The following is a 17,298-nucleotide window of genomic DNA, read 5'->3' on the forward strand; positions in this document are numbered from 1 at the left end:
ATTCTAATTTTTCGATCTATTACTTGTCGAAAATTTCATATTACGGAGTTTGTGTTCTTTCAAATATAAACTTCATTGTGTTATTTCGTCTAAGACCTTCTCCTTGTCCACTCTGATAAAAGCTATTTCTCGCATAAACAGACAATGCGCACTGTGAAAAATGTACGTATGTATATTTTCTATGGAAATTAATTCACAAGCCGAAATCAAGCAATTCTTGATATCCAGACATCACACGTGGACAGTAGCACGTTAAGTAGCAAGATCGCAGATTATTATTAGCTTTTTAGCTTATTTTACCCTAAATCACGTAACGAGGGAGGAAAATTTCTCGATGCCATCACCTTCCCCCACCATTTTAGTCGTTGCTTTCTTACCAATTTGTTGATCCTTTTGAAGGAGGATGCAAGAGAATAAAACTCTATGAGATACAATAAAATTACAGTAACCTAAGAGCTGGAAGAACACACAATCTGGAAAGTAGTCACAATAGAGCTAAACTGGCTCCAGTCCCACCCAAAACAATACTAGATTGTGCGGACATATAAAAAATACACAAAGCTTTTCCAATCAAATTGGACATGGCTCTCTAAACATCACCGGTATCAACAACAGGAAAACTAGAGGAAATTATTGGAACGCTTGATGAAGCTAATAATGTCTCTAGTTCCATCTCGACTTTGTCATTGTTATCCGGCACATCCGATGGGTAAAAAAGTGGCTTTGGAGGCATTTGAAGTTTACCAATATCTCCTTCAAGCATTTTCAGGACTTTGCTCATTGGAGGCCGATGGTCAGGGTTCAATTGTATACACCAAAGTGCAACTATTATCATCTTTTTTATCACCTTTCTCTCCTCTTCTACAACTCCTTCCATTTCAACACTTTTTCCTTCACCGACTTGGTCGTACACCCACAATGGAAAATAAATTTGGCTAGAGTGTTCCGCATTTGCATTTATATTCTTTCTTCTCCCTGCCATTTCCATGAGCAACATCCCGAAGCTGTAGACGTCCGCTTTGTAAGATACACCACCGATGTTCTTGTAGAACAACTCGGGTGCCATATATCCCAACGTCCCTCTTGCGGCGGTCAATGAGACTATACTACGATCGGTGGGATAAAGTTTCGCAAGTCCAAAGTCAGAAACTTTTGGAGTGAAATCCTTGTCTAAAAGAATGTTGTGAGGCTTGATATCAAAGTGTAGTATTTGCATGTCACACCCCCGATGTAAGTATTCAATCCCCCTCGCCACCCCAAGAGCGATCTCATATAGTTTCATGTAATGAAGATCACCTTCCTCAGCAAAAATGTGCTTATCTAAAGATCCATTTGTCATGAAATCATACACTAGAGCTTGTTTTGAGCCTTCAAAGCAAAAGCCAATGAGTTGCACAACATTAAAATGGTGAATCCTTCCAATAGTAGCCACTTCACTAATAAAGTCTTGGCCATGGGCCTTGGACTGCTTTAAAATCTTGATGGCAACTTCGTTTCCGCTTACGAGCGTTCCTCTGTACACGGAACCATACCCTCCTTCACCTAGTTTGTGCTTAAAATTTCTGGTGATCTTCTTGATATTCGAGTAAGAGTACCTTATGGGCAAAAAGTTATTATGAGCCTGCAAGAATTCTTCGACGTTCTTGTCCATTGCTAAGTGCCTTCTTCTGTGCTTGTAGATTAGGAATATCGCGACAATGGGCATCCCGATTATGAATTTCGCCACACAGAAAAGCACTGGAGAAAATTTGATAGGTAAGAAATATCTCCATAGTTATTGTAAGAACGAATCATTGCAGCTTACCTAGTAGTACTATAAAATCTGTGGCAGTCCAAAATGCGATATGATCTTGGAAACCTGTGAAAGGAATGAATGGTGTGAAAAGGAACCGAAGGAAAAGGACTTTGCAAAACAAAACTCACGAGGAAAACAGAGTAAATTTGCAAATGAATGGAAAATAATAAGCCTCGTTTCACATGGATGATAGACGATACAAGAAAATCCTTTCGCTTGGATTAATCTAGAGGAACAATGCTTTCCATTTTTAATGATTAATTTTCTGAGGAGCATTAAGTAATGTGTCTTGGATTACTAGTGAAGTGACTAATTGAAGAACAAAATTGAGAAAATAAGGAAAGGTAAATTATATATGCCAACAAAAACTAGTCATGTGGTTGCTTGCACAAGCATCGCACGAGCATCGTCTTTCTTTTCTTTTCTTTTCTTTTCTTTTTTCTTTTTTACAGTGGGAAAGGAATTATAATCTAGATACTTTTTCATTTCTTTGGCGAATCTTGCAACTCCTTCAACTTGATATTAATAAGTAATGCGAAGCTCAACAAATCTTTCAAAATACACAACGTTGACATACCCTATCATGTATATATCTTGTCATTTTTCTTGCATAATAGAAGTCTCTTTGGTTTTCCAGTTTAGAAGAGAAAATAGCAAGTGAAAGAGTGTACAGAATCATGCAAAACTTCGGTAAAATTTCATTGCTAACCGATGCTTACCACTGATGTAGAACTTGGATCCGCAAACCTGACCGGGGATGAACTGATGGGTATTAATGTTAGGATAGGGAAAGTAATGGATATGAAAGTAGCGATAGATATCAAAGTAGCAAAAGAAAGTATGCTTCATTGTATAGATACCAAAGTAGAGAGTAAATCCATTGCCCATGATGTTATGGATACGCTCGTAGTTGTAGGAGCTACTATTGATATGCTCCTCACCCCCAAAAGAATCATATAATACCCATGTCCAGCTGCTAATGGTACAAAAATCCTCGACATCCGATGCTGTTGGGTCGATCGGAGCATACAAGTTCCAGTTCGATGATCTGTTGGAAGAGTACGACCTCTCAATGCATGGACCGGTAGAGATGTACAATGGAGAACTAACCGGCTTTGAGCAGTTCACAATTACCACAGTATGATCGTCAAAATTGTAGTATGGGTTGTTTGGATGGGACTGATTGTAGAAGTTATACAGAGCCCATGAATGACGTGGGAGAGACGAGCACTTATCCTCTTGCAGCCCATCGTCGACCAATCTAATTTCGTGGGCGGAATAATTGATAGACTGCACATAAAATCGACCACCATAGAAATGCACAACAGTGCGATTATCTTCACAAACCAGCTCTTTATTGCGGTCACCGCATCCCTCCGGATCACTCTTCAATCGGAACGGGTGACTTATGTTGCGAATATCACCACAAGAAGAAGCGATGCACCGCGGATTACTTGACCGGGCATCGCTGGTCATCGCCTGCAGCAGAACAAGAATGAGGAGCAACAGTGGATGGATATTCATGGAGCTGGGAGCATTAAACATGACTCTTTTCGACTATGGGAAAAAGAGAAATCGGTAAACAATCGCTTGGTGCTGGTGGAGGAGGCATGATATAAAAGGACAGAAAAAGAGATTGGATGAACCTCGACCGTCGATTGATTGGAGACTTGGAGTCGCCTCGTCGGATAGAAAATGCCCGAGTCAGTCAACGTAAGATATGCATGGCAGTCAATAAATTAAAAGAGGTGGACCCAAACTCAAACTGATGTTCCCATTATTAAGGTCACCTCATCCGATAGCGGAGTCATGTCCAACCCTAATCGAGCTGACCTACATGGCCGGCGCATCTTGGAAATTTACGCCCATCGGAGGAGAGGCTTAACAATATAAAAAGATGATGGGACGATCCTTTGTTTGATTGCAGACTTTGGAATCCCCTTGTACTATAGAGAAGCCCAAAGTCGGTCAACGGGGACAAATGGATCCAAACTGAGTGGAGGTTCCACTATTAGAGGAACGGCCCGGTGGCCATCCCAATTTGATCTTTCCTCCTCCGCTTTTTCCACGCGATTGTTGGGTCCCCACATCTTTACTTTTCTCCGTATTTTCATCTTCGTTTGTTTCTCCTCCATATTTGTTAAATTAAGGCGCAAATTTTTGACGTAATTCCAATTCCTTAGGCGGTCGAAGGATGCTTAATAAGTCATAATCAAACACATTTTGAGATACCTCGTTTTGATGCTCTGAGGCATGGCGGCCCGAGTGATAAATCTGTTTCAAATGTGATAAGTGTATTCTTCTTGTTGGCTCTATACTAATTTGCTCAAGTTCATCACGAGTTGTGGTGTTTATAACTAAATCGCTAGGAGCATCGTGCCCGGGACACGATAGACACTGCGCTGAAGCTCCGCCATTCCATAACCAATGCGGTTCAGTGGATTTATTCAACAAGCCACGAAATTATTGCTCCATGCATTCTACTTTCACGCTCAAGAACTTGAAAAGAATGTGCAATTCCGTGAAAGCAGAGGATGACAGGTATCCTCTGTCTTGACAAGACCACACAACAGAGAAGAGGTAGCATCACCCGTGCACAATTTGTTTTGTAGCCTCTGTGACTTTTCTTGTGTTTAGCATCTCATGATCCTATTGCCTTAGAATGGTAGCTCTTCTTTTCCAGAGCCAACGCGTGACCAAGGAGTTACCATCAACAACTCACACCCTCTTAAGTGGACGCTGATAATGAATTAATCTCCTAATCAATAGAATTGTACTAAAAACAGAGGTACTGTATTAGAGAGATATCAGGAATGAATTACCTGCTTGTGCACATTATTTAACTTTCCGGATTCTTTAATCAGCACTACCTTAAACACATGCATCGTTCGTGAGCGCAACCAATAGAGTCCCGGCTCAAGTAACATAGGTACAAAGGGGAAAATCTAAAACAGAGGTTCGATTTTACACTATCAATGAGACAATTTAAGAAGCATCGTAGCTAGTAGTCACTGCATGAGCATGTTTAGTCCGTAAATTGGTGGACCAGTTTGCATCCCTTACGACTAGAAATCTTCTGGTTGCCGTGGAGATGTCCTCGATCACAGAATGACAATCTCCGTAAATGTGAAACTCTTGAACACCCTGACAGATTTCGGACTGGAGATGCTTGTAAGGCCTAAACCAACAGCAATTTTTTTTTAACTGTGCTGGATCAAATATTGTTCCTTTTTGTCCCTCCTCCACGTCATGAAGAACAAGTTCATTCGACTAACCAATCAGTCCAGTTCGTGACAGATCTCCTGTGCCTTTTGGGTATGAAGTGTTGTCACCCACATAGACCTTGCGAACGTTATTTTTCACTTGAATCCAGCTACAACCGGTTTCTTTTGTAATATATTTCAGTTTCATCTTCTTTCTTTTGCAATATAAGCAGCAGGGTAGTCTGGTTCCTCCTAAAAAATCATCGACGCGCAGCTTGTTTCGCAAGTTCAACATTACCGGGAACTCAGCAAGCTCCAAGAAATGTATGCGAGACCTGACCAGTGTATCAGCCCTGAAAAGCATTGGATATTTAAACTGAAGGGCAACTCCGAAGGATCCTTAAGTCCAGCCATGCATGCATAGTGGCCAATTCTCTCGTCTCACCGAAAACTCGAAAAGCAGCTTCTGTGTTTCCACACCTTGAATACGTAGTGTCAAAGCATTAGAAATGCATTGATTTGAGTCCAGCCCTGATTTTACCATCCTCGCATGAATTTGCTCCCCCTTACGGATAGGGCAGATAGAGGCAGATCCAATTAAAAGCACTTGTTCCGATTCCTCTCTCAATCTCATGGAGCAGTTCAAAGGCTTGATTGGACTCCAAACTTTTGTCGTTGACAGATCCTATCACGTTCGAATTTTGCATCCGATCAAACATCTTTCTCGAATCACGAAGTGATCCGCCGGCTACGCACTTCACGTACATATCCACCAAGCTGCATCCAACACAGACATCCGAAGCCAATCCGCACCGTATAACCTAGAAATACAATGGCACACCCAGCTATTGTTACAAGACTTTCGTCTTGTCTTCTATCGAGTTAACTTTTGAGCTATTTCTGATCGGCCATGCCATACCACGCAAGATAATTGGCGTCCACTTTGGTAATTTTCGAAAAAAATTGGCCAATGAACTCAATTGACAAAGTCCAACCAAAAAATAACTAAATAAATAAAACTCAATTGACAAAGTGTTATGTCTATAAAATGGTGGAACCTGTTTTCATCCCTTATGATCGGCCATAGAGATGAGCCGGCAATCTCGAGGCTCGCCCATGGCTGCCAACGGCCGGTCGCTATGTAGGAGGAAGGAAAAAGATAAAGAAAGAAAATAAATAAATAAAGTAATAAAAAAATAAAAATTGAATTTCTTTTTTTCTTAAGTGAGATAAAGTGATGAGATTGAAATTAGTTTTCAAATGAGATCCAAACACTAGAAAAATACTTCCCATCACATATCACCAAACAAAAGAAAATTAATTATTTTACTAAGAAATTATTTTGCGAAATTTTTTTTTAAGATAAAGTTTTCCCCAAATAAACGCAGATTTCTTGCCGCATGGCCACTTTATTTTATTGAAAATTGCACAAAACAAAGAGTTTCAAAGTAAAAAAACAGGAAGAATAGATGGTTTGCTTTTTGGAAGCCCTCTTTATGCTTTCTTGCTTTTAGATTTAATTAGTCACAAGATATTTTGTTGTGTCTTAGGTAGCCCTTGCTTTTGAGCTAAGACAAGATGTAACATTCATACAATTATAATTAGTGCGTCCTCCACAACACTCGTTAAGAATGTTGACAATAGCGACTATAACTTTTGTTCTTAATACATGCTGCAAATTGAATAGAAAAAGGATTTTACATACATTCGTATGAGCGTGCAACCGACATATTGCCTTAATCAAATGGGATTTTTTCTTCATTCTTGGAAGATAATTAATAAATCCTAACTGATCCACTCCAAGAAATTTTTATTAATGTCCATAGACTAAATATTGGAGACTTTGGAGTCAATAAAGTTACCTGTTTAATGAGCTACATATGAAGCGCATCTTGGAAATTTACACCCGTGGAAAATGCAAAAGTTTATTCCACTCCCTTGCCGTGATTATTGGTTGCACATCCCGTCAAGTCAACAAAGAACATCACTTCTTCTTCTTCTTCTCCGTCTTCTTTCTTCGCCCCACGAGTCACGACCACGAGAAAATTGATGCATAGTTTTAAGGAAAAAGATCAGAAACAAAAACAAGGTTGCCTCGAAACTTCTTCTCCATGTCATGACATAGTACATCAATTTCGATGCAGTATGATGAAAACATGTTAGCATGCATCGGAATTTTTTTTGTCCTATATGTTCTTGAATGATATTTATTTATAGAGTATAGAAATACACTGCAGAATCACCAAACATGGGGAAGTACTAAAGAAATGTAGTAGAATGAGGCCCCGTGCCAAGAATATCAATGTCCAATACGAAAAGTTTGCATAACTCAATCATCACCGCAATCTCGCAGACGCAGGATTCTTACCTTGCCATGGTTATATTCCACCATCAAAGCAGCATGGCTACTCAACCATTGGTTTTTTTGGCTCTGAACTCATAGTCATAACACTTGATCAAAATGATGTAATTTCATCAAAGAACGAAACCAAGAGAACTGGTTTTGATTAATTATACGTTATAGTTTGTATTGGTGAAATGACTGCGGATCTTAGATGCCTTTCATTCATGTTAACTCACTGATTCTAGCCATCCTTGTTCAACAAGTAGTAACTTCTCTCCTGAATCGCAAGACAAAGGCAACCACGCCTTGATGCCTCATGCACATTGACAAGTTTATTTTCCAGTGTCATGACACGTCTCAATGTGCATGGACAGAAGTCCATAATTGAAAACCCTGGACACTCCGACAATATGTAATGATCTTACAATCTATACTGGTAAAACCAATCTAAGACCAATGCACCGCTAGATCATTTAGTTAGTGGAGGCACCACTGTGGCTGCTAATTAAACGAGGTTTAAGTGATGTCTACTATAAATTTAGTGCCGTCAAGTTGGTCCTGTTGCTTTAATACATGGAATCCTGAGGAAAAAATCATTTCCTGCGTGGCTGATGTCGGTTATACAAGCTACGTTGATGAAGTTTCATTAAAGTGCTCTGAAATTCTACAAACCAGTCAATTAAAATCACTACTGTCCAAAGTCGATTAGTAATTATTAAGAGGAAATTCTAATTTTGCGATCTATTACTCCTCTCAAAAGCAAAGCCATATATATTTGCAATATAGTTTCATTCTTGCAGCTTAAGTACCCTACAAGTGCCAAAACTTGTGTATGACACTCACTTTAGTATCAAAACTTTCAAAACGATCACTTAAATGCCAAATTTTTTGAAAAACGATTACTTTAGTGCCAAAACTTTCAAAACGATTACTTAAGTGCTAATTTTTTTTAAAAACGATCATTTAAGTGCCAATTTTTTTTAAAAACGATCACTTTAGTGTCAATTCTCCCCGAGTCACGTCGGCTCAAATATTAATAAAAAGAGCACATGTCGGATTTCCGGCAAGTCACATCAGCTCAAATTAAAATTGGCACTGAAATGATCATTTTTAAAAGAAGTTGGCACTTAATTGATCTTTTTTTAGAAAAATTGGCACTTAAGTGATCATTTTGAAAGTTTTGGCATTAAAGTGAGAGCCGTACACAAGTTTTGGCACTTCTAGTGTACTTTAGCCAATTCTTGCAATGCAAGTGGCAAGAAGACCTATAGTTGCTCAAGTATAAATTTAAGCTAGTACAGCTATATAAAGATGGGAATTATTTAGGGATAATTTGAAGCGACCGTGGGTTCCAATGACTCTCTTTATCGAAAATTTAATCCCCCTAACTATTGGCGGGCAAGATACGGGGATGTCTTTCTCAGCTAGAATCTGAAGGGACGCCTACTGTTAGAATGTGGATCGGAGATTGGTGCGTGAAATTGGTGCAATTACCTCAAACTGGTGACATTTCTCTATTCACCTCCACTTCTAATTAACTCTAATTGTTTGACAGGGTGAACCAACCTTGTTTCAAAACTGATTAGCAGAGTGAGGTTGATTAAATTACTAAGGATGCGTTTGTTTGAGTGTTTTGGGAATTATAGTTTTCCTGACTTTTTCACCCGTTTGGTTCACGAAAATTACTTAGTCAATGGAAAACACTTTTCAATTGAAGAATCATGTATAAAATTAGGAAAGTAAATTCTTAATTCTAAAGATGTGACAACACTTTCCGAAATTGTTTCTCTCAAATTTTTAAAATTTTACATTATATCTTTTTTTTCTTTTCTTTCTTTTTCCTTCTCCTTCTCCACCGGTCGCCGCATCTCGGCGATGGCTAATGACCGGCCACAAATGCGGGCTGGCGAGCCTGAGGCTCGCTCATGGCCTCCGCTGGCCGGTAGCGGTGGAGGAAGAAGGGAAAAGAAAAAGAAAAAGAAAGAAAAGAAATGAATAAGACAACGAAAAAAAAATGTGATAATTCGGATTACATATTTGCGTTAAATACAGTGATGAGATTGAAATCATAATCCAAATGAGATCTAAATCACTAGAAAATATTTGCAATCACATATCACTAAACAAATGAAAACTAATCATTTTTTATGGGTAAGTATTTTTCTTTAACAAAAAGTTTATCCCTAAACAATCCCAGCCTAAAGTAAGGAGATTTTTCGACCAAAAAAAAAGTAAGGAGATTAGTTATCGCCTTGCCTCTTTATTTCATTTAAAATTGTGCAAAACGAAGAGTTTCAAAATAAGAAAACAGGAAGAATCGATGGACTTACTTTTCAAAAGCCCACGAGAATCATGACTTTTTGTGGTATCTTTTGTAGCCCTTGCTTTCAAGCTGAAACTAGGATGTAACATTGATGGAATTATAAGAATGTTGACGATAGCGACTATAATTTATGTACTTAATACATGCTGTAGATTGAATAGAAAATAGGACTTATACATGTTCCTGTTGGAAATTTACACCCATTGAAAATTCATGAGTTTCTTCGACTCTATTGCCGTGATTGTTGGTTCCACGTCCCGTCAAGTCAACAAAAAGATCCCAGTCTCTCCCCATTACTTCCATCTGATACTCGATCTTCCTTCTTCGTCTTTTTCCTCCTCCCTTCTTCTTCTTCTTCTTCTTCTCCATCTTCTTTCTCCGGCCCACGAGTCACGGCAATAGGCAATTGATATCTGATTTTGAGGAACAAAGACGTAAAGTAAAAACTAGCTTGGCTCGAAACTTCTTCTTCTCCATGTCACGATATGATAGTACATCAGTTTCGACGCAATACCATGAATTTATTTTGCATAAGTTCCCCAATTTGTTCGTTTGATTTGGAACAATAATATCGTGGCTTGGTAGATAAGTCCAACGATCGGTTCTTCTCTCTCTGCAATGATGGGCACTCACGGTACAAACAATTGGTAGAAATATCAGCGAAATATAATGAGAATCCATATTCACTTAGCAGCATAAGGACACACTAAATGGACCAAAAGGATTCACATCCCCCATCAATCTGGCAATATCAAGAAAGTTAACCGGTTAATTTGGCACTTTGACCCCTGAGCACAGCATGATCAGTTTTGATGTCGTACCGTCAAACCATGTCGGCCTGCATCGGAATAGCTTGTTCTTATTTCTTCTCCAATGACATTTATTTATAGAATGTGGAAATTCAATGCAGGATTACCAGACATAGGATAATACTTAAAGAAACGCAGTAGAATGAGGCCACGCACTAAGAATATCAGACGTTAAGACCTGAATACGATGAGTTTGCATTAACTCAATGATTGCTGCAATCTTGCAGATAAATGATTGCTTACATCGCCATGGTCATATTCTGCCATCAAAGCAGTACGGCTACTTAATCTTAAGGCCTCTTGCAATTCGCCATTCCAAAGCCTAACCTGTGTCAAGTCACATAGGAGAGAGAACGAAGCTGCCAATGGCACCTATTATGAGTAAATGCCGCCCTTTGGCAGATCGCTTGAGGATAATTGATCCTCGGTTTTATTAACAATGAATTTGTACCTTAAGGTCGCAAGTGGCAATGTGCATTAACAAATGTCCAAAACTGAAAGAACTCGACACTCCGATAATATGCAGTGATCTCTAGTGATCTTACACTCTTCAGTGGTAAAACCGATCCGAGGATCAATGCATGCCGGACCATTTACTTAGTGAAGCGATAGCCGTGGCTGCCAATTAGACGAGGTTTAAATGATGTCTAATCTAGATTTAGTACTGTCAAGTATATTCAGCTTCCCGATGGCTTGATCATCAAGTTGATCCCATTGCTTTAACACGTGAGATCCCCGAGGACATGGCCATTCATTCTAGGCATCACAAGTACGTGACCCTAGGAGCACACCAAGAATGACCAGAGACAACAAGGTACATTGGTGCGGAATTGAGAGGGAAAATCATGTCCCTCTCGGCTGGGGAGCAATGGAAATTTGGGGCAGGATATGTGTTGGAGGATCAATAAGGATGGGATGCATGTGTGATACTGTGGCAAAAGCAAGAAACCTTTAATACGAAGACTTGGAGTCATCTATTGAAATGCCCGTGTCAACGGATAAAGCAAAAATCAATCAAGTCAAGAATGTCACAAGAGTAGCGAGTAGGATCCGACATCATCGCCTTCTCTTTCTGGCAAGAAAACATCACAATTGACAACCCATTTATTTAGCCATGTGACGTCGCTTCAAATTTTTGAAGAATTATTTTTAGAAAAGTAAGTTACTATATATTTTTCGGAGATACTTACAGTATCAATTTTTCATTTCAAAATAACATGAAAACTATTTTAAGAATCGATACAAACTTTGTAGGGAATTGATTCCATGTAAATTAAAAGTTGATGGACTCTGATAGTTAAGGATTGCATAAATTTGATTAGTGAAAGGGAAATGTTTAGGAAATTTAATGAATTATCAACTCTATTCTATTATCTACATATGGAAATTCTCCTGAAATTGTTAGAGGAAAATATGTGAATTCTATAGATGTCTCACTATCTTTGGGAAGAATATTATAGCGCCTTAGGTTGAGGGGGAGTGAAATTTGTGATGAGATATGGAGTAAGAAAGATTTTCTACTCAAGAATTTTGAATGAAGTAACACCGGGTAAGGTAAGATTAGATTATGTTATCAGTTCGCATCTTTGCAATTTACATATTTCCCTTTGAATACAACGTCTTGAGATTTACCTTAAGCAAACTGACATGGATCATAATAGAATTTTTTTTTTTCTGAAAAAAGGAAGTTTGAGCATGAATTCAAGATGGGATTACATTCTATGTAATCGAGATTTGTGACTTGTCAACAATGAAGTTTTAATAAAGTGCTCCGAAATTCTACAACCCCGTCAATCAAAAAATGCTACAGTCGACAAATAAATATTAAGAGGAAATTTCCATTTCTCGATCTATTACTTGTCGACAATTTCATACTAATTTTAAAACGGAATATGTGTTCTTTCAAATATAATCTTCATTGAATTTATCATTTTAAGAACTTGTCCATTTTGATAAAAGTTGTTTCTCTAAATCACGTAATGAGGGAGGAAAAATTTCTCAATACCTTTCACCTTCCCCCACCATTTTAGTCTTTGCTCTCTTACCGAATTGCTCATTCTTTCTAAGGATGTCAATTACATGAGGTTTAAGTGATGTCTAATCTAGATTTAGTACCGTCAAGTATGTTTAGCTTCCCGATGGCTTGACCATCAAGTTGGTCCCGTTGCTTTAACACGTGGGATCCTGAGAATATGGCCGTTCATTTTGTGGTTGAGGATTAACAAGGATAGGATTCATATGTGATAGTGGCGAAAGAGAGAGATTTGGAATACGAAGAGTTGGGGTCATCTATTGAAAAGCTCAAGTCAACTGATAAAACAAAAATCAAGCAAGTTGAGAATGTTAAGAAGTAGCGAGTAGGACCCAACATCATCGCCATCTCTTTCTGGCAAGAAAACATCACAATTGATTACCTATGTATACTTGTGTATTTACCATACGACATCATTTAAAATTTTTGGAGAAACTTTTTGTAGATAAGTAAGTCATTTCATATTTTCGGAGATAATTATGTGTTAAGGTGCATGTGTGAGTTGTGTTAAAAAAATCTTGTACCTACGAATTGGTGTGGAATAGAGCAGTTAATATATTCTAGTTGGCTCATAACTTATTGATTTAAGCTTTTTAGCAAAGGTGGATCCAACTGAATATGTTAACAAGTTCGGACTTGGGCTCTATCTTGGTGATTTTCTCATGTGAAAGGTATCAGATTTTTGTTGCGTGCTCCCTAATATTATGGATTTATTTCAATATTAAAGCCGTCTTAAGAATTGATGCAAATCTTGAAGCGAGTTGAATCCTTGTAAATTAAGAATCCATGGACTCTTATCAATAAGGACTTTATAGATTTGATTGGAAGGTGAAAAAGAAATGTTAAGAAAATTGAAAGAAGTATCGACTCTATTCTACTTTTATAGAAGAGAATTCTCCTAAAACCGTTAAGAATAAAATATGTGAACTTTATAGTTCTCTCACTATCTTTGGGAAGAATCTTATAGCGTGTTCAAAAGTTTGGCATTATATTGACGTAAGCAGCGACGGAGCCAAGATGTAGGTTGAAGGGGAGTGAAACTTTTGATGAAATGCAGAGTAAAAAAAAATGAAGTGTACATTGGTTGCTAATAAGTTTAAGGAAATACAAGTTCAATTCGAAACTTTGTAGATTTTGTCCTTGCTTATTTATAGGAACCTAGATATGTATGGGGATAATAGAATACGTATTTCTCTTGATGACTCTTCGTTATACTTATGTAGGGAAAATTGTCCAAAAAGTCCTATCATTGCATTTTTGTCAATTGAGTCATAAACTTTTAGATTTTGCCGGTTGAATCCTAAACCTTTTCACATTTTGCCAATTAAGTCCATTTGATCAATTTTGGATGGAAATTGCTAACGTGGATGCCAGCCGTCCTAACATGGCATGGAAGATGCTGACTTGGATAATTTTCAATACTATTTCAATATTTTTTTGAATATTTTATTTACTTTAATTATTTTTTTCTTTGCTTTTTCCTTTGTTTCTTCATCTTCTTATTTTTCTATTCAAAGGGCTAGCAAGGCTGCCGCCTCGCTTTGGCCCCTTCGCCGAGGCCGGCAAGGCAAGGGCATGGCGGCTCTCACCAAGGGGCCGGTGGGGGTCGCCACCGGCGGGGGTCGATCCTCAGCAAGTGGTCGGCAGCCTCGCCTACCCTTGGAACTAAAAAGGAATATAAAACAAAAAGAAAAGAAAAGAAAAAATTTGAAAAAATGTTAAAACATTATTAAAGTTGTCAATGTCGGCGCCGGGTATGCCACTTAGGATAGTTGGTGTCCATGTCAATGACTTCCAGCCAAAATTGGCGGGATGGACTCAATTGGCAAACAAGAAAGAGATTTAGGACTCAATTAATAAAATTACAAGGTTTAGAACCAAATTGACAAAAGTGTAATACGTTAAGGTATTTTTGATCAATTTCCCCTACTTACGTAGAATTTCAAAATTCATTTTTTGCCTAAAAATTTTCCACTAAATTATTCGATTAATTGAGGGTGGTTCATCCGTATCTAATTCTTTTTATAAACGGAAAGATAAAGTGTTAATGAAAAGTCACGATTTCTTAGATGAAAAACAATATTAAGAAGTGATAGATGATACAATATAATTGTCAACACATACAAGGTAAGATAAAATAATGTCATCAGTTTTCATCTTTGCACTTTACATCTTTCCCATTGAATACAACGTCTTGCAATTTACCTTAAGCAAACTAACATGGATCATAATAGAATTTTTTTTTTTTTCTGAAAAGAGAAGTTTGAGCATGAAATTCAAGATGAGATTAAATTCCCTGGAATCGAGATATGTTACTTTTTGCTTTGCCTCCTCCCCCTTCCCTCAGTGGCTGATGTCGGTTCTATAAGCTAGGTCTATAAAGTCTCTTTCAAGTGCTCCAAAATTCTACAAACCTGTCAATTAAAATCACTATAGTCGATCAATAATTATTAAGAGCAAATTCTAATTTTTCGATCTATTACTTGTAAAAAATTTCATATTACGGAGTTTGTGTTCTTTCAAATATAAACTTCATTGAGTTGCTTCATCTAAGACCTTCTCCTTGTCCACTCTGATAAAAGTCATTTCTCGCATAAACAGACAACGTCCATTGAGAAAAATGTATGTATGTTTATTTTCTATGGAAATTAATTCACAAGCCGAAATCAAGCAATTCTTGATATCCAGAAATCACACGTGGATAGTAGCACGTTAAGTAGCAAGATCGCAGATTATTATTAGCTTTTTAGCTGATTTTACCCTAAATCACGTAACAAGGGAGGAAACTTTCTCGATGCCATCACCTTCCCCCACCATTTTAGTCGTTGCTTTCTTACCAATTTGTTGATCCTTTCGAAGGAGGATGCAAGAGAGTAAAACTCTCTAAGATACAATAAAATTACAGTAACCTAAGAGCTGGAAGAACACAATCTGGAAAGTAGTCACGATAGAGCTAAACTAGCTCAAGTCCCTCCCAAAATAATACTAGATTGTGCGGACATATAAAAAATACACAAAGCTTTTCCAATCAAATTGGACATGGCTCTCTAAACATTGCCGGTATCAACAACAGGAAAACTAGAGGAAATTATTGGAACACTTGATGAAGCTGAGAATGTCCCTAGTTCCATCTCGGCTTTGTCACTGTTATCCGGCACATCCGATGGGTAAAAAGTGCATTGGAGGCATTTGAAGTTTACCAATATCTCTTTCAAGCATTTCCAGGACTTTGTTCATTGGAGGCCGATGGTCGGGGTTCAATTGTATACACCAAAGTGCAACTATTATCATCTTTTTTATCACCTTCCTCTCCTCTTCTACAACTCCTTCCATTTTAACACTTTTTCCTTCACTGACTTGGTCGTACACCTACAATGGAAAATAAATTTGGCTGGAGTGTTCCGCATTTACATTTATTTCTTCCTTCTCCCTACCATTTCCATGAGCAACATCCCGAAGCTGTAGACGTTTGCTTTGTAAGATACACAGCCGATGTTCTTGTAGAACAACTCGGGCGCCATATATCCCAACATCCCTCTTGCCGCAGTCAATGAGACTATACTACGATCAGTGGGATAAAGTTTTGTAAGTCCAAAGTCGGAAACTTTTGGAGTGAAATTCTTGTCTAAAAGAATGTTGTGAGGCTTGATATCAAAGTGTAGTATTTGCATGTCACACCCCCCGATGTAAGTATTCAATCCCCCTCGCTACCCCAAGAGCAATCTCATATAGTTTCATGTAATGAAGATCACCTTCCTCAGCAAAAATGTGCTTATCCAAAGATCCATTTGTCATGAAATCATACACAAGAGCTTGTTTTGAGCCTTCAAAGCAAAAGCCGATGAGTTGCACAACATTAATATGGTGAATTCTTCCAATAGTGGCCACTTCATGAATAAAATCTTGGCCATGGGCCTTGGACTGCTGTAAAATCTTGATGGCCACTTCATTTTCGATTCTGAGCTTTCCTCCGTACACGGAATCATTCCCTCCTTCACCTAGTTCGTGCTTAAAATTTCTGGTGATCTTCTTGATATTTGAGTAAGAGTACCTTATGGGCAAAAAGTTATTATGAGCCTGCAAGAATTCTTCGACGTTCTTGTCCATTGCTAAGTGCCTTCTTGTGTGCTTGTAGATTAGGAATATCGCGACAATGGGCATCTCGATTACGAATTTCGCCACACAAAAAAGCACCGGAGAAAATTTTGATAGGTTAGAATGAGTGTTTTTTTGTTCATAATTATTGCAAGAACAAGATAATTGCGGCTTACCTAATAGTGTTGTAAAATCCCAAGTAATCCAAAATGCAATATCATCGAGGACACCTGTGGAAGGAACGAATGGTGTGAAAAGGAATTGAAGTAAAAGAAGTCTCGAAAGCAAAAGTCACCAAGGAAACAGAGTAGTAGCAAGCTACTTCGTGCAAGTCGAATCTTGTCCAAAACAATATGAGAAGGTGCGATGAGTGCATTTACCAATATGTGAAAATAACAATCTTCGTTTTTTTGAGTAGGTGATACAAGAAACTCCTTTGGCTTTGTTAGCGGTCAACAAATCTAGAGAAACAATACTTTTCTTTTTAATGGATAATTGTGTTCCTCCTCCTGATACGTGACTACGACAAATCAGAGTACTTGAATTCGCACAAGAAAGGAGTACTTACCGCCATAGTAGCGCATGGATCCACAAACCTGACCTCCGAAATAGCTAAAATCTAAGCGACGGGAATGAATGTTGTTATAGAAATGAAAGTAGCCATACAAATCAAAGTAGCAGAAGAAAGTTTTCTTCA

The 17,298-nt window shown here is 38.1% G+C and overlaps 1 protein-coding gene and 1 pseudogene across 1 annotated transcript; both read right to left on the bottom strand.

Moving 5' to 3' along the window:
• Positions 1 to 555: 555 nt before the first annotated feature.
• Positions 556 to 17,007, bottom strand: LOC115729590 (rust resistance kinase Lr10-like). Its single transcript, XM_048285843.1, has 2 exons — positions 16,778 to 17,007; positions 556 to 1,737 (listed from the first exon to the last, which is right to left on the bottom strand). The coding sequence occupies exon 2, from the start codon at positions 1,703 to 1,705 to the stop codon at positions 590 to 592; it is 1,116 nt and encodes a 371-aa protein (XP_048141800.1). The 5' UTR covers positions 1,706 to 1,737; positions 16,778 to 17,007; the 3' UTR covers positions 556 to 589.
• Positions 16,063 to 16,667, bottom strand: LOC115733163 (annotated as a pseudogene).
• Positions 17,008 to 17,298: the final 291 nt, after the last annotated feature.

Source organism: Rhodamnia argentea, chromosome 9 (genome assembly GCF_020921035.1).
Source record: "Rhodamnia argentea isolate NSW1041297 chromosome 9, ASM2092103v1, whole genome shotgun sequence".
Taxonomy (NCBI): Eukaryota; Viridiplantae; Streptophyta; class Magnoliopsida; order Myrtales; family Myrtaceae; genus Rhodamnia; species Rhodamnia argentea.